At 35.7% G+C, this 18,676-nt stretch overlaps 1 protein-coding gene across 5 annotated transcripts in view; it reads right to left on the bottom strand.

Moving 5' to 3' along the window:
- The window catches only part of LOC120351266 (sodium channel protein Nach-like), a 34,170-nt gene extending 21,438 nt beyond the window's left edge, over positions 1 to 12,732 (bottom strand). For 3 of the 5 annotated variants that reach the window (XM_039427859.1, XM_039427858.1, XM_039427861.1), the window contains exons 1-4: positions 9,283 to 9,424; positions 8,656 to 8,862; positions 7,246 to 7,399; positions 3,474 to 3,607 (exon numbers count right to left, since the gene is read on the bottom strand). In XM_039427859.1, the coding sequence (XP_039283793.1) occupies positions 3,474 to 3,607; positions 7,246 to 7,399; positions 8,656 to 8,862; positions 9,283 to 9,359 (572 nt within the window). In that variant the 5' untranslated portion in view covers positions 9,360 to 9,424. Of the gene's footprint in view, positions 1 to 3,473; positions 3,608 to 7,245; positions 7,400 to 8,655; positions 8,863 to 9,282; positions 9,425 to 12,490 lie in introns of those variants that run through there. The other 2 variants (XM_039427857.1, XR_005571261.1) reach the window with 2 other exon arrangements.
- Positions 12,733 to 18,676: the final 5,944 nt, after the last annotated feature.

The raw sequence follows: 18,676 nt of genomic DNA, 5'->3' as shown, positions 1-18,676 counted from the left end.
AATTTGTGAATTATGTGTTTTATTTTCTTACACATGTTATTCATATATATGTGCATTCCATTTAAGATGAGAGTCTACAAAGACTTCTAGATATTTAGTCTCTTTTACGTTTTTTAATGAGTGACAATCACAATATCCATCACCAGTCCGCAATCTTTCCCGTTCAAAACAGATTAAAGAGTGTATTCTGATACCAGTACTCAAAATATCTCTAAGGAGAGAGCTCACTGCTGGTGAGAATACCATACATACACTCTTATTGACATTCAACGTAAGAATGTGTTGGTCAAGCCATGATTTAGCAAGTGTGAGACCAGACTCTGCCAAGCGCTTTGCTTCATCCCAGCTTGAACCAGTAAAGACCAATGCCGTGTCATCAGCAAAAGAGATCGAGTGACAACCAGCTATATCAAGTCTCAATAGGTCATTGATATATAGGATAAATAGAAATGGTCACAGAACCGTTCCCTGTGGAAGGCCGAATCCAGTTAAAGTTGGTTTACTTGTTTTTCCATCTATAGTTAGAATTTGTGATCTGTCTTTCAAATAATTCTCAAAAAATTTCAAAACTGTGCCATGAAAACCTATACTTTCCAACTTTCTCAAGAGAAAGATGTGGGGAATAGTATCAAAGGCCTTGGCTAAGTGCAAATAGACAGCCAAGGTCCTTTTGTTCATCTGAAAATTATTTGTCACAATCCTCACCAGCTATGATATTGCATCCTCAGTGCATATTCTCTCTTGAAAACCAAATTGATTTGGTATTAAATTATGCCTTTGAAGATATTTCATTATACGTACCTTCATCAATTTTTCAAAAATCTTAGACAGATCACTTATTAGACTAATAGGGCGGTAATTTTCAGGAGTTTTTCTCTTACCTGATTTAAATAGCGGAGTTATATTTTCAACCTTAAAGTGTTAAGAAAAATGACCTGTTTCGAAACATTTGTTAAACAAAATTGATAAAGGCTGAGATATGTATTCTGATATATTTTTCAAACAAACATTGCTTATATTATCAATACCAGAAGATGAATTATTTTTCAATGTATTTATCATGGCAGCAATTTTATCAGAATTTGTAGGGAAAATGAAAAACGAATCTCGAAAATTTTGAGTATGTGGAACTAGAGTTGGTACTGGGTGACTTAAGCTCAAACTATTATTCAGATTTTCTGCATAACTTCTACCTACTTGTGAGAAATAATTATTAATATTATAGGGTCGATGTCTATTTTCTATTTCGTTTCATATCTAAAATTTCCTCTATACAGAGCCACGTACTTTTTTGTTCCTTTTACAAGTTTACATTTTATTTTTAAAGTACCATAGTCTAGTTTAGATTTCTTAATTAGCCTAGTGTGTTAAGTAAATTTCTATAGTTTTTTATCTAGCTTTCAGTGTAGCATTAAATGGTTGGATTTTTAGTTTTTTATGTAGTTTGTTCCTCTCTCTTATAGATTTTATTAGCCCTGAAGTTATCCATTTTTTTAATGGTCTATTTTTATTTGTCATTTTAATTTGTTCAGTAGCAGAATCTATGTGGTCCATCAGCTTCTTATAGAAAGCATTTATTTTTTCATCCAAATCAAGATTAGCCTCATTAAAAGTAGTTTCATTCTTCCAATTTTCCTGTCTCAACTTGTCCGTAAGGTTCTTATAGTTTATTCGTTTAATAATATTCTCCTTTACATCAATATAGACTGGGTTTGAATTTCCTATGTGTAGTGTAGTACAGAAGTGGTCAGTAATATAGGTCTTTTGAACAGAGCTTATTATGTTTTCATATTTAAAATTAACATTTTTATAGAAAATGTGGTCTATGCATGTACATGTATTGTGTGTTACTCTAGTAGGTATATTAATAAGAGATTTCAGGCAATACATTTCCATTAGACCGCTATATTCATTTGCCAAACTACTGTTATGTAAGATATCAATGTTTATTAAAACCGCATTCTCATTCTTATTGATATTTATCAGTACAGTATAATATCTAACTCGTTAAAGAAAACTTCAATATTAGCAGAGGGTGATCTGTACACGGTAATCAACGATACGAAGCAGTTGAATGCTTGTAATCTAATCGAGACGATATCAGCCTCCGAACTCTCACAATTGAAACAGTCAAACTTTATGCCATCCCTCACAAATAACCACAGACCGTTACTTTTGCTCAGCTTGCCTGGCTTCTCTATAACCGAGTAACCGTCTATTCCGTAATCAAAAGATCTGTTTTCAGTCATCCACGTCTCGGTTAATACTATTAAATTGTACTTAATCCTGCAGTTTTGTAGAATGTGAATGAATTTATCGAAATTTCTACTAATACTGCGGATATTCATGTGTAATATATTTAGGAAATTTGTATTGCCCATCTCATGCTCATCCACATTGCCGTGCTACCAATTTCTCCTAAATCGGTTGGATAGCATTTTCCACCTATTAACCTAAGGAAAGTTATCGGCTCCAAAGTAATAGATTCTTGATAAACTATGAATGGATCTATCGCCTATGAATGAGAAATCCAGTTTTCAGAGCAAACCAACTTATAATCTTCAGAAGAATTTTTGGCAATATACAACACAAATCCACAAAGAACAATACCTTACACACTTATGCATCTAAAATCATTACGAGCTAAATACTTATCCACTTATGTAGTTGAAAAAACAATGGCTATAGGCTTGTAAACACAAGAAATAATTATAGACAAGAATTAGAACACTATGAACTGTTCAAAACTCAATTTAAAACATTAAAATTTCAATTAAATAGAAAAATCTTCAGAGAGCACAAAACACTTTTCAATAGCCAGCCACCATTTTTTAGAGAAGAAAGGAGCCTCCAAGTAAAGAGCAAAGACACCTCAAACCAGTGACAACTTCACGGACACGTCACCAAAAAATTATAAATTACAAGTTTAGAATTCACATTTTACATTTGTTCTCAATAAAACTTTATTTCGAAACTGTTATTTTAATTTTATATATGCTCTATATGATCTGTTAATTCTGTTAACTCTGTTTACAGAGTTTGTTTTTTCGGTGATACCATGGAACAAGCAACACAATTATTTATGATAAATTCTCAGTCAAAAAGTTGTCCGTATATCGATTACTCTGATATTTACTATAAAGTTTTATAGATCTCGAATTGAAGATTCGATTCCAATCGAGAAAAAATGTAATATTACAACATAAACCACTGGATCAAAACCGAAGGTATCATCACTTTCAATTTCATTAAAACATTCCAAATCAATCACCTCATCAAAATTATACTCATGAATCATTAATATATATGCTTAGAAAAAACAAAAATAATAACCAGAAAAATGTAAGAGATGAAAAATTGCAAATCTATAAAACAGAGCAAAATCAAATAACCAGTTCACTGCGCATCGAGAACATCATATTACTATTATTATTACAATATCAAACTTGTGTTTACTGTGTAGGTCTACTCACTGCTTTGGATGAATGTAATTGAAAGCACAGCAATGACCATCTTGTTGTATAACTCTTTCAAAAAGGTCTCTGCAATCAATGTCCTTTGATTTCCATTTGCAGAGACCAATCATTTCTTCACAAGGTAGAGTGATCTATAAGGAAACGAATGGATTTATGATTTTTCAAATGAATAGAGTGGCTAGAGAAACGTATAACCCACCAGATGTAGTATTATACTTGATGGAAAAAATTGTCACTCAACTAGAAATTCGTGGAATTAGCAGGCCTTGCATTCTCCAGAGAATGCGCTCTCAACACAAGGATAGACCGTCCGACACATGGTGGGCTTAGATTTCATCTTTCCATGTATCTGTCCAACAAAATATTGTTATATATCATTATTATTGTCACCTAAATAGAAGCGAAATAAACCTAGATTCATTCAATCACTCACAAAAAATTCTGCCGTTCTTTTTGGAAAATATAGAATGGATTAGTCTGGTGCTAGAACTCATGCAATACATAAAGGAGCCGGCTCAACATAGTGAGGTCAACAAAAGAATATGTCATACTACAAAAAAAGCAGGATATACCTGCTATATTAAACAGGTATAATATAAATGAATATTATATAAATGAGCTTTATAATTTTTTTGAATACAAGCTGCAGAAGTATTGTTATATCTTCATAATATTTTTACCTGAATAAAAACGGAATGGCCCTGATTCATTCAATCACTCACTGACCCATCAACAGAACTGAAAATTTCACAGGGCTCCCTGTGGGTTGGGGGAGATTTGAGTCAAACATCGGATTCAAGAATTTGTTGAAAACCAGAATACACCCATAGTATCCTTGCTTGTTGTAGCAGGCGACTAAAAGGGATCCCCCTTCCAAAGCCATCTTCAACTACTGCTCAAGGTAGTGCGGTCTTCCAGGCAAAACTCCTTGGGAGAGGTGAGGCCATTGACCCTGCAGAGTTTCAGGAGGACCAAAAGAAAAGAGACCAGAGATATGTGAAACTCCAGGCACTAATGTAGGTCAAGAGAATGAGTCGAGGGTGACCAGGTGCCCTAGAGGCGATTTGGTGACCCCTCCTTCAGCGGAAGGACCTACAAAAAAGGCTAGGAGTGGAACTCATGTAGGCCACGACTACCAATCAGTCTGAAGAGACTGCCAAGAATATCATACTGGATTGCAAGAGACTAGGGGCAAGGAGAAGGGCTCCGTTTGGCTGCAAGCAACCAGGTGATGGGATGTTAGTATAGGGAAAAACTCCTGGATCTTGTAAAGGACACAGCCACTAGTTTGCCCAACTAACGTACTTGGAACACACAATAAGACCCAGTTGATGTGTAAGGTTCTTTGAACCTTTGGATCCTTATGTTATGTTGTGTTATGTTTGAAGGGGCTGATTCAAGGATCCAAAGTTTTAAAGAACCCCACACATCATCGAGAGCTTATTGTGTTCCCAAGTACATTAGTTGTGCAAACCAATACCTACTGTGTCCTTTACAAGATCCAGGAGTTTTTCCTTATACTTACATCCCATTTATCACCTGGTTGCTTGCAACCAAACAGAGCCCTTCTCCTTGCCCATGGTCACTCGCAATCCAGTATGATATTCTTGGCAGTCTCTTTAGACTGATTGGTACTCGTGGCCTACATGAGTTCCACTCCTAGCCTTTTTTGTAGGTCCTTCCGCTGAGGGAGAGGTCACCAAATCGCCTCTAGGGCACCTGGTCACCCTCGACTCAGCCTCTTGACCTAGATTTGTGCCTGGAGTTTCACATATCTCTAGTCTCTTTATTCTTTTCTTTTGACTCTCCCCTAAAACTCTGATGCAGGGTCAATGACCTCAGCTCTCCCAAGGAGTTTTACCTGAAAGACCACACTATCTTGAGCAGTAGTGAGGTTTAGTCTCTCCACCCTTAAACTTGTGACATATGTGAATTCCACTACTCCTGGCCTTCTTTGTAGGTCCTTCTGCTGAGGAAGGGGGCGCCAAATCACCTCTTGGGCACCTGGCCACCCTCGACTCAGCCTCTTGACCCACATTTAACCTATAACCTATTGGTCTAGAATTTAACCTATCTCTGGTCTCTTGGTTTTTTCTTTTTGCCCCTATGAAACTTTGCAGGGTCAAAAGCCTCACCTCTACCAAGAAGTTTCGCCTGAAAGGCTGCACTACCTTGAGCAGTGATGAGGTCTGGTCTATCCACCAGCAAACTCGTGACCTATGTGAATTCCACTTGTAGCTTTTTTGTAGGTCCTTTTGCTGAGGGAGAGGTCACCAAATTGCCTCTAGGGCACCTGGCGACTGGCCACCCTTGACACAGCCACATTTGTGTCTGGAGTTTCACTCATCTGTGGTTTCTTGTGTTTTCCATTTCTCCCCTCCAAATTTTGCAGGGCCAAAAGCCTTACCTCTCCCAAGAAGTTTCGCCTGAATGACCGCCCTTCTTTGAGCAGTGGTCTGAGAAGCTCATCCTCCCTCTCCAGTTGGGATGGTTCGATTGAGCTGACATCATCCATTTTGTGATCAGTAGAAGCCTTTCCAATGTTGATAGCCTCTACAGAAGAGTGCAACAGAACTTCCTGTGTTTCTGAAGCACCCTGATGGGTCAGATCTCGATGGGTTTGAAGGCAAGGCAACTTGTGGGGTTTGTTTGTATGTTTGTTTCTTCTTCTTGTGGTTCCCACAAACAGCTAGGGAAGTGGAGTCAACCCAGACAGAGCCCTGCATGTCCAGGCAAGGCAAAATACTACAGGAGGGCGCCTGGTATCCTGCAGGTACCGTTAGAGACACCATATAAAAATGCACCAACTATCACAGCACGGTCCACATCTTACCTTGGGTTGGCCTGAGAAGAAGTAAGAATATGACCAAGGAAGGCTGACAGATAGAAAAAGGAAGAAAGAATGACAAAGAATTGGCTTTCCTGAGCGGCTTTCTACTTTTTCTCAGTTTTATGAGAACTTCAAATAGTTCTAAAATAGACAGGAAAATTCAAAATCTGGTATCGTACACAAATTTCAACTAGGGTGTAAAAATGGTGACACATATTGGAAGGACTCAATAATGACGCAAAAGATAAACACCTGAAATCTGGGTTTGATCATTGTGTAGAGTACAAAATTCTGCCAAAGTATTTCCAGGAACAACTGGATCAAAAGACTGAACTCGATACACAGGTTTAGTTTAGGTATGGTGGTGCTTATATTTGGTGGTTTCTTCTTCAGGTTTTTATTGAATTTCCTATGCATTCTAGAGTTTTCAAGTAGATTGGATTTAAAATAGTTTTGGATATGAATGTTTTATGAGTTCTGTACATAATTATTCCCTATCAAATTTCAAAGTTTTATAAAATGCACAAACAATAATACAAAAATATAAAAACTGTAAATACAATAATTTATTATCGTATCTTAATCATGTATCTGATATTTTTCCAACCCTGAGCTACATAGTTTGAATCAACTTTTTTGAGAATTAATGTACAGACAACGTCCATAGCCTATTTGGTGGGAAGGATCAGCTAGGGTCCAGAAATTATGTAGAGGGCTCCAAAAGTCTTCTAGAAATAAGCGCTCTCAGTCAACTGGTGATTGAATCGAGCCTGAACGTCTGTATTGACTACTTGATGTGAAAAACAAGCTTGAATGGAAGATGCAGGCGAGCAAAGCGAGGTCTCATTTCTGGATGATTTAGCGCTTGGACGGATAAGGCGAGCGATGCGAGCCTGCCGGCTAGTACCCTGTACATGAAACTCTTGATATAACATTTACCTCTTCGAAAAGTCTTCTCATAGATACATTATTCATTGCCATTGTCTCTTCAATGATTTCAGGGTAGTCAATTTTAGTCATTCTATAAGCCCCATTAGGTATTGACCTCAATTTCAACATCATTTCTCTTTTGCTTATATTCTTGGGAAGGATCCTGAAATAATAGGGAGTGGACAATATATATATAATTAATTACACTAGTGAATAAACAATAGACTTACTGCTCGAATATATGTTAAGTTGCGTACAGATATAAGCGCCGCGAACATGAGCAATTCACTTTTAATCAGCTGACTATATATATTTTTTTTTTACAGAAACGGTAAGATACAGATATAAAAAGCTTGGCATCAGCTGATTAAAAGTGAATTGCTCATGTTCGCGGCGCGTAAATCTTTACGCACCCTAAGATGTAATAAGAACAAATTATTTAGCATTGTTTTTGTGAGAATAATAATATAAGCTATATTATATATTTTAGTTTAATCATATCATCAATAAAAATCTTTTTGGGAAATGACTGATATGAAGAAATAATTGAAAACACAGTAAATTATAGTACACAGTTGCATTCCAAATAATAGGCTAAGGTTTTGCAGCATTAACACATTATTATCTTATTTGCACTGAGCTGAGCTGTTGCACGTTAGACTACCTGGAATGTCGATCGCGGGTGTACCTATTCTACTCATCTTTTTCAAGTAAGAAAATCTCGTCCTTCATCGTCGAAGATTAAGCTTCATTTTGATGTTAAAAGATTAAATATTTCTTTTTTCCTGGAACTACAGAAGGTGACCAGAATTAATTTGCCATTATATTCTTGGAGATGAGAAAAGTTACGCCATAGGTCAAAATACTGTATCTTCTAACTATAAAGTAATAACAAAAATTCAAAATTCCACAGAAACTTGGTACACAGAAACTTATTAACACAGAACACAAAATGTTCAATTATTTTTTATTGGAATTTAGTTCAACATCTATCATGCAGAGTGTTTTTACCTTTCCCTTATTAAATGTATCAAGTCTGCAGAGAATTTGGCAATGATTTTTTTCGGTTTATCGTTTTTGGAAATTCAGTGAATAAGCTGGGGTGGCATTTGTAGTTGAAAGCTTGACTTTGATATTTCTTTTTTTTATAAATTCACTAGACACCAAGATCCCCCTCGTGACCTTCTGGTACACAAATTATCCGGGAACGACCATGGTTGGTAATTCTAATTCATCATCGTTTTTCAAATAATATGTCTTATAATTTTATTTTTTGAGAATAAAGAAATGGCATGAAGCTTTGTAGAGTTATCCAACTGACCAAACGTGGGTACATCTATAATATAATGTTACTCTCCACTCAGGAAATAAAATACAGATTCAAAGTCTTGGTTATATATTATAAAAAATTATACAAACCATTTGTCCACCTGTTTAGTAATACCATCTTTACTGATTCTATTCAGAGGACAAATGAAAATAGTTGGAAAAGGTTGTTCCCATGCTGGATACTGCAACGATTCTATGTTTGTTACTAGTGGATAACTCAATACATTATTGCAGACTGCATACACCAATGAAGATGCGTAGACAAAAGCGATTGTCAATATTGCAGAGATAAGTATCCTGTAAATTGAATGGAAGAACAATTAATATTTTCATTCCATATTAGCAGCAATGCAGACTATGACAATTCAATTCAATGTCATCGATGAAATAAAATATGAAAATTAAAATAGGTTTGATTTAAATAATGAACTGAATTGGCATGAATATTGATAGTCAAGTTGTTTACTGGATTGATTTGCATTTGACTCTTGAATTCAGGTAGAAAGGTAAGCTAGTTAGTTTGGAACTCACTTTAATTAACAAAAAATTCATGCCATAGCATCCTACAAATAATATGAACATTAATAATAGTTTGGAAATAATGGTCATGTATCATATTTAAAGTCAAGTGTGAGTCCAATGTCGTAAAATAATAATAATAATAATGATAAAAAAGTATTACTATGATTTTTCATGTTTGCTATCTACTCTTATTACCTTTCAATATAGGAGAATCTGGGATCAAAAAAGCATTTGAACCACGGTATAGATGTGTGTCTACTGAATTCCTGCATCTAAAAACATATAAATAATATTATAAAAATATGAATTTTAAATGTAAATGAATTTAATGCTGTAAAATTTCGTTGGCCAAGGAACTTGATCTGAATGTTTCAAATGATGATTATGTTTTTGTAGTAGACTACCGTATATATTGTAATGTAGCCGATTATTTGAGATGAATTTTTACAATCCGAGAACATCTATTGTTTAAAAAATTAAAAGTGTCGACACCGGTAAAAATTCATGACATGTAAAATTGGACTGAAAAATGTATGCCTCTTGGCAGTCGGTTACGAGGACGGGACCTGGAACTATCTACAGCAGATAATCGGGCCAGGTGTACCGAAATATTCTTAGTACCCCTCTGTTCCGAAACACCATTTTCCTGGTTCAGTGAGTTGCTAATATAATCAATTTTATTATTATACTAGCCATCAGGCTCGCTTCGCTTGCCATATCCGTCTAGCCAGGGGGCTCCGCCCCCTGGACCACCGACTGGATCGTCCAAGAATAAGATCAGCAGGCTCGCTTCGCTCGCCTGTATTTTTCATTTGATCAATTTTATCATATCTTAGGACGATCCAGTCGGGGATCAGACTAAACGTCTGGCTAAACGGATATGGCGAGCGAAGCGAGCCTGACGGCTAGTAATATCATATTCCCAGGAATAGCTCTGATTAAAGTAGCAGTGCCCAATCAATTTTTCCGCGATAAATGCATTTCAATCTTCAACTTGGTGCCAACCTAACAAAGTCAACTCAACTTAATGCCAACCTGACAAAATTATTAATTTAGTTACCAGTTCAAAGAGGTACAAGTGTTTCAAAGAGGTACTCTCTCTAGATTATAGTATTCTATATTAACATATGGTATGGACATTTTTCAATTATAATTAAGAGAATAAAAAGAATATACATGCTAAAGGACGAACTTTGAACCCTTAAAAACCACCCTTAGAGTTAAAATATTGCCAAAAGATTTCTTAGTGCGCCTCTAAAGGGCCGACTGAACATACCTACCAAATTTGAACGTTTTTGGTCCGGTAGATTTTGTAGTTCTGCGAGTGAGTGAGTGAGTGAGTCAGTCAGTCAGTGAGTGAGTGAGTGCTATTTCGCTTTCATATATATATATAGATATTATTCATCTTTCTTTATTGAAGGCAAATCCTTTAATAATTATTCTATTGTTTGTTTTAAAAGTTTTCTTAATATTATTTTATTTAAGTTTCCAGTTTCATTTTGAGTTACAATTTAATTAAATCGATTACTTAGTTCTCCAAAATATAATCAGTTTTGTTTATTCTTTTTAAATATAGTTCCTTTCTCATGAGTTATAGAGTTAGATCAATTTAACCTCTCGCTAGCCAAGTGATTCCCCCATTATAAATTGTTACTATAATACCAGCTCATTACCATAATGTCGAGCTAATTTTATTAAGTCAACTTCGAATAAGTTGATCATTCTCACAACCCTAAATTCCCAGCTCAATACCATACCTAATATAACCCCAATTACCAATAATAAATACCCTATTACAATATAATATGTGAATATGTAGTTGATTGGTTAAAAAAATTGAAAGTAATCGTCGAAGAAATCATGTATCATGAGTGGAATTGAATGAAAAAAATGGAAAATTCTCCCCTAGACTCATATTTTTATAATAAAAAATGGCTTATTTCCATATTTAAAGCTGTATATCTTGTAAATCACTTCATATAAAAAATTCAAAATGTAGGTAGTGAGAGCTGTAGATAATCTCCTGTTTCCACTCTCATAAACGATACCAATATCATTGGTCTGAATACCATTTAGAAGCTACAGCCGATAAAGAAGTGGTGAATTCTATTCTTTCATTTTTTCGCGATTGTACTGTTAATCGAGTGTTTTTAAAACGATTCTCATACATGATAGGAGCTTGCGATTGATTTCTAATTGAAGAGGAAAGCATTCTTTATAAGCTGAGTTGCCTTAAAATTCATCTTGAATTATTACTGTTTATTATTGAAAAACTGCCGATACTGTGAAAAGAAGGAAAATATCGCCAAATTCGTGTTTTTTTCAAACAATCGAATCCGACCTGAATAATAACCCTCAAAATAGTCCTTCCAACTTGAAAAACCCCAAAATTATACTCACACAAGCATAAAATTCAATTTTTTTCAAAATTCTCTTTTTTTCGGTACCGGAAGTCATTGTGAAATGCAGTGATTGATGCTGGTTTTGTTAGTTACTTATGTTTATAGCTTAATGTAATATTTTACAAATTTTAATACACTTGAATGTGACAAGAAACAGTGTGGAATAAATCAGCAGCCTGCAGTTTACTTCCTCATGTCTGATTCTCAATCGTGATAATGACTTGATTTTTAATGAAGGATAATATATTTCAGTATACGCATAACTGAATGTTATCTTTCCATTCAAGTACTGTCTCCTATTTAAAACGAACCAGTTTCCTTGGAAGGGAAATTTTTGTATTAAAAGCCGGAATATTCTAATCAATGTATTGACCCTACTGAACAGTTCCTGTTTTGAGAATTAGATTGAGAACTGATATTTCAATTCAGAATGTGAAATATAATCAATAGGCAAGTCGACCCTTGAGAAATCTCTGATGTTGAAAAAAGTCAAACATTTCAAATTCTACATCCAATAAACGTCGACACTTGACTCACATATCTGTCATTTTTCATATAAATTCCTCATCCTATGTAATCAGTTGAATCTTACAACAAATAAAATATTACCGGATCAATTGAAATTTTTATATCAGATTACTAAGGAAAAAGAATAATGAAGTTACTAATTTTCATGATCAGATTAGTGTAGCCATATTGATCGAGCAATTCTACAAATATTATACTGCGTTGAATACTAAGATTTTCCAAGCTTGAGAATGGTGAACTTGTTGTTTTCATGGATTATCACCATGAAGTTTTTAGAAATATCACGTCTGGAATTGAAATTCATAAGGAAAAAATTCATTAAATATATTGTACGAGTTCATTTTCCGCTCCTACGCACATTATCAGTTCCAAATCGAATTTTTCCTGTGAAGAATATTATTTCTATAAAAGAGTTGATATTATATCTATCTCAGGTTGTCTAGTAGTGGAAGAATCTGGTGTGGCACACTCACACTACTTTCCTTGCCATCCTAAAATATTTCTCATACTGCAATAAATTCAATGATCTGCGATAATTCTCCAGTGGTTCAAGACTCAGTGGCTCACCAAAATAATTCTGCTAAGTGTAAAAGTATAGTAATTATTGTTGGTTACCGCAAGATTAGCAGGTCGAGTTGATGTGATGTTATTTCTAAAGTCAAGCTTGAACAGAAGGAAGACAAGAAAAGACATATACATAGTTGTTATATCATACATACAAAATTGCTAATACTAAACTTAGTCCAAACTATGATACCCCACTATAATAATATGTGTCGAGGTGATCATAATATTCTTTTCTAAAACATGTATAAAAAATGTAATTAGTAATTTTAGTTACAATGGTTTGTTAGTTATTAAAGGTAGAATAAAGAGAAGACAGTAGTAGTTCATTCTATATCCTATTTACAATGAGCTCCTCGGTCTGGTGAATGCCAGTATCATATAACAAATTCCGTACTGCTCTTTCAAATCTATTTATATTTATTTCGTCCTTTGCGATCTGTGGGATTTTATTGTAAATTCTAGGACCTAAATATTGTACAGATCTCTGACAAAGAGCTGTGTTCATTCTGAGAACGAGAAGAAAATTCAGATTTCTAATTCTGGTATTGTGGCTATGGAAAATTAAATCAGAAAAATTTGTATTCTTCTTAATATGAATTACTAAAACTAATACATATAACTGTCTGACGCTGAGAACTCTACTCTCGGTGAACAATTCACTTGTTGGAAAACGGTTGTTTCTGTTTGTCATAACCTTAAGAATACGTTTCTGAGCTTTAAAAATTGAATCTATTTCATTTGCTGCACCTCAAACAAACAGTCCATATCTCAAAAGTGACTCTACAAGTGAGAAATATACTATTTTAATCATATCTTTACTAATTATATGACGAAGCTGGTAGAACTTATTAATGAGCTTTCTTATTTTCTTAGTTGTGCACGATATATGCTGATCCCATCATCTACAATTATACCTAGATATTTAACATTATCAGAGCGCTTAATGAGAGGACAATCACAGTTTTGATTCTCCCCTTTACAATAATGGAGCTTCATTGATGACTTTAATGGTTTGGTGCTATCAGTTGTAGGAAATGTTAAGAAATTTGTTTTACTTGCATTTAATGTTAATAGGTTGTTCCCCATCCATGTGGTGACCCTGGAGAGTTATGTTTCTGCTGTTTGAAATGCCTCATCCCAGTTCCTACCCTGGAAAAGCAGGGCCGTGTCATCTGCAAATGCTATTACCCTACCTCCGATTCGAATGTAGCACAACTCATTTGCAAATATAAGATATAAAATTGGGCCCAAAACTGTTCCTTGAGGAATTCCAAATCCCATGGATCCTTCTGCACTCATGTGACTTCCAACTTTTGTTCTCTGCGGTAGGATTTGAACTACTCCAGAGTTGTATTTCTTATTCCTATTGCTTCAAGTTTTTTAAGTAATGAATCATGTGACACAGAGTCAAAGGCCTAAGCCAGATCCAAAAATACAGCTAAGCACTTATTTTTTTCCTCTACGTTATGGATAACCAATTTTGACAACTCCAGAAGTGCTGATTCCGTACTTATTCCCTTACGAAAACCAAATAGGTTTTGAGAAATTATATTATACTTTTCCAGATAGCTCATCAACCGAACTTTCACTAACTTTTCCAGTATTTTTGATATGTTACTTATTAGTGATATAGGCCTATAGTTACTTGAAATCAGCTTATCACCTCTAGGTGAAGGTGATGCATAGAACTGCACTGCTATGCTCAACAGTCTTTTCTAATTGTAGCTTCTCGATTGTGAAACTCACTGCTCTTTCATAAATAATTGCAGTTTCTCTTATATCAATTCATTCAAATCCCGCCTATTTATTCATCAATTGATCCATGAACATCATTGAATCCTGACCTCCTCTCAGTCTCCATCTCAGTCTCAATCTTCCGTTTTCAGGACTTCAATATAATCGGAATTTCTGAATAATTTTTGAAGCCTAGTATTTCATCAAATTTTGTTGCTTTGCCTGGATATAATCTTTTCCGGAATGATAGATTAAATAAAGCTTGTGGGGGTGTAGCAATTTATGTGAATGATGGTATCAGAACAAAAGTTTTAATCACATCTAAACAAGAGTATTGTTCCAGACCAGAGTTTATGCTACTTGAATTATCCTTATCTAGTACTGATAAATTACTCGTTGGTATCTGTTATCGCCCACCAAAAATAGATCATTTCACAGATTTCGAAAATTCCTTGCTTTCTCTTATGCCTTGTTATAACCGTATACTAGTTATGGGGGATATGAACACCGACTTGAACATGACAAATCGTAACTTTGACTACTTTTAACTGACTACAATTTTCCAATGCCTAAAAATGACTATTTTACCTCTCGATCCAACTCATCATACTAATGAATCAGACACACTCATTGACCTTCTCATTGTTAGTGATCCCAATGAGGTTGTTCAAGCAGGCCAAATCTCAGTCCCAGCTATTTCTAGACATGATTTGATCTACTGCGTACTTTCCCATAAGATACCCAAGCCAGAACAGAAAATTATCACTCATAGAGATTTCAAAAACTTTGATGAAGCCGCCTTCCTGACTGATGTGGCTCAGACTCCATGGCATCAAATTGAAGCATTACCCTCAGTTGATGACATGGTCAAGACTTTCGATAATTGGACTTTGACTTTGTATGACAAACATGCACCTTATGTGACAAGGAGGATTAATAGAAAACGACGAGTACCGTGGATGACTGAAGACATACTTAAGACGATGGGACGTAGAGACAAAGCACATAGAAAATTTGAAAAGACATTTGACTTGAACAGTTTGATTGAGTATAGGAGCCTTAGAAATAGAGTTAAACAGGAATTACGGAACTCAAAGATTAGGTACTTGAATTCGTTCATGACAAACAATAGACAAGACTATAAATCACTTTGGCAGGGAATAAAAGAATTCGGGCTTGGCAAACAGAAATCGAATCCCCAAATTGACTTAGGTACCATTGAACAATATAAATGACCATTTCGTTTCACACTCTAACCAACGCGACGAAGTTGTCATTGCTAATCATATCGATAATCTTGAAGAGCAGGTTACAAACTTAGATTTACCAATTACTGATCAATTTCATTTCCATCCAATCTCAGAAGAAGACACTTTCAAAGCAATTCAACGTATTCATAGTAATGCTGTGGGTGTAGACAAAATTCCTATTAAATTTATCAAGAAGATGTTATTTGCTGTTTTACCAAGCATTACATACATTTTCAACAAGTCACTTGAAGAAGGCAATTTCCAGCAAGTTTGCTCTGGTTCGCCCTCTAAATAAAGTTCTATCACCCAATAAAGTTGAGGATTTTAGACAAATCAGTATCCTACCTGCATTGTCCAAAGTGCTAGAAAGACTCATTCATGCTCAAGTTGTAAAATTTCTAGACAAGAATAGTAAGCTCCATAACTTTCAATCAGGCTTTAGGAAATTCCATTCAACTGAGACAGCTCTGCTTCGTGTCACTGATGATATAAGGTTAGCTATGGACCAAAGAAAATGCACCTATTTGATTTTTCTAAAGCATTCGATACTGTTGATCATACAGTCCTTTTGAATAAGTTGGCTATTCTTGGTTTCAGTCACAACTCATTAGTCTGGTTCAAATCCTATCTATTAGGTGGGGAACAATGTGTATCTGTCGGTGACAAAAAGTCAACTTGGAAAAACGTTATGCATGGAGTATCACAAGGTTCAATTTCAGGCCCTCTCCTCTTCACTTTGTATGCTAATGACCTTTCTTCCATTATCAAATTCTCCAGTTTCCATACTTATGCAGACGACCTTCAAATCTATTTAAGCTGTCCCATAACAAAAATTAATGAAACAGTTGGAATAATGAATCAGGATATCAATTCGATAGTGGAATGGACAAAGAAAAATGGCCTTAAGCTTAATCCCATCAAAACAGAACCCATTATAATTGGATATTCTCATGTTATAAACAATATTGACCTTTAATCGATTCACAAAATTAGTGTAGACAGTAATGACATTCCTTACTGTAGCTCAGTTAAATTTAGGCATTATTATGAATAATACTTGGTAATCCCGTCCTGTCCCCAAACCTATGGATTGTGGTACAGTTAAGATTTAATTCTCGAAAACGTCGACAGCCCCAAAAGCAAGTCTATTAATTTGCACTAACCTTGGAACTGGCGAGGAAGTGGACTGTATCTTGTGTGTAGAAGTTACTGCTGACGATATCCTGTCTTTATGCATAGGCCTATATGATATTGTACATATATCACGAAACGAAACGAGGTAATTGCGTGCAGCTCGAACGCTACGGAACAGGAGAAACGGAACAAGACGTTGTTGACTTCTCGAGCACGCTTCTCGAAGTGCTGGGTTGAAAGATAAATGGGGAGGATGAAGGAGGGGTGAGGGAGAGAGGTTATCTTGCCTCTTTGGGAGAGGGGGAAGGGGAGGAAATCACAAACTAACCAACCTGCAATCAAGGCTGCCAATCCTCCGTGAATCCACCATCTCCGCCTGCCTTGGAATGCCCCATTTCCAAGAACATAAACTCAAAAAACTAAAATTTAAAAGTAAAAGAAAAACAAAACAACATTCACTGAACGGTAGAAAAGGAAAAACGAAGGGGAAAAGAAATAGGAAAGGAAAACGGAAAACTTGGTGTGTGGGTTAAACTAATAGGGAAGTATGGGGGCAAGTTTCCTAACTGGCCTAACATACTCACAAAAGTTAGTTTTTACGTGAGCTGAGCGCACAACACCCTTAGCATCACTTATGATTTGGGTGACTCTACCCAACGGGTATGATAAGGGTGATGAATTGTCCTCTTTAATCCATACTAACTGCCCTACCTGCAGGTTTCTGTCACTCTCAAACCACTTATTCTTCTGTTGAAGAGTGTAGAGGTATTCACTCTCCCACCTCTTCCACAATCTCTGAGTGAGCGATTAACCTTTTCCCAACGAGACAGTCTGTGCTCGTTGACATCACTCATGTCAATTTCAGGAACCACCAACAGAGGGCGATGAACAAGGAAATGTCCGGGAGTCAGCACCTCGTAGTCATCAGGAGATGAAGAGAGCGCATACAACGGTCTCGAATTGAGTATCGCCTCAATTTTCACCAACAGAGTGGAAAACTCAACAATAGTTAGGACCGAATTTCCCACTTCACAAAACAAATGGAATTTCACATTTTTAATATTAGACTCACAAATTCCATTCATGAAAGGAGCATGTGGAATATTAAAACGAAATTGGATGCTTTTAGATGACATCGCATCACAGACGTTGGATTGATTTTCTGATGATCTGAGAAATTCAACAATTTCCTTCAATTGTCACGCAGCACCTTTGAAATTTGTCCCTTGATCACAGAATATTTCTTTAGGCAATCCACGCCTAGAAACAAAACGATGGAGAGTGTTAATGAACTCTTCGGATGAAAGACTTGTAAGCACCTCAATGTGACAAGCTTTTGTTGCCAGACAGACAAACAGTGCAAAGTATGCCTTGTACGTACGAGCTTTGGGCCGAATACTCTCTTTGACAGTGAAAGGACCAGCTAGATCGACCACAGCCTTCAGAAAGGGAGCACTGGGAACAACACGAGAGCTGGGAAGATCACCCATGACGGGAGCAACAGGAGTTGCATTGAATAAATGGCAACAAGTACAATTGAAAATCACATTTCTGATAACACTGTGTGCTCCAACAATCCAAAAATAACGCTGAATAAGAGCATGCACTATTCTTGGTCCAGCATGAAAATGAGAAATATGATAATACTCAATGAGGAGTTTAGTAAAATGACTATCTTTATGTATCAAACAAGGATGCTTGGCTTTATATCCTAAAGCACTATTTACCAATCTGCCACCAACACGAATCACACCATCACAATCCAAGAATACAGACAATTTTTGAAAACTCTTATCACAAGGTTTACCCTCTTCCAATAGGTCGAGTTCACGATTGAAATGACACTTTTGAACAATTTTAACACAATAAATTTGTGCACATTTGAACTCTTGAACACTAAGTGCGCCTGATTTACAACAGACACCACTAATTGATGCTTTACCGTTATTCACAAAATGTAAAACATAAGCACAG

This window comes from Nilaparvata lugens, chromosome 5 (assembly GCF_014356525.2).
Source record: "Nilaparvata lugens isolate BPH chromosome 5, ASM1435652v1, whole genome shotgun sequence".
Classification (NCBI taxonomy): domain Eukaryota; kingdom Metazoa; phylum Arthropoda; class Insecta; order Hemiptera; family Delphacidae; genus Nilaparvata; species Nilaparvata lugens.
The sequence above is the reverse complement of the archived record's forward strand: the minus strand, read 5'-3'. Positions and strand labels throughout refer to the sequence as shown.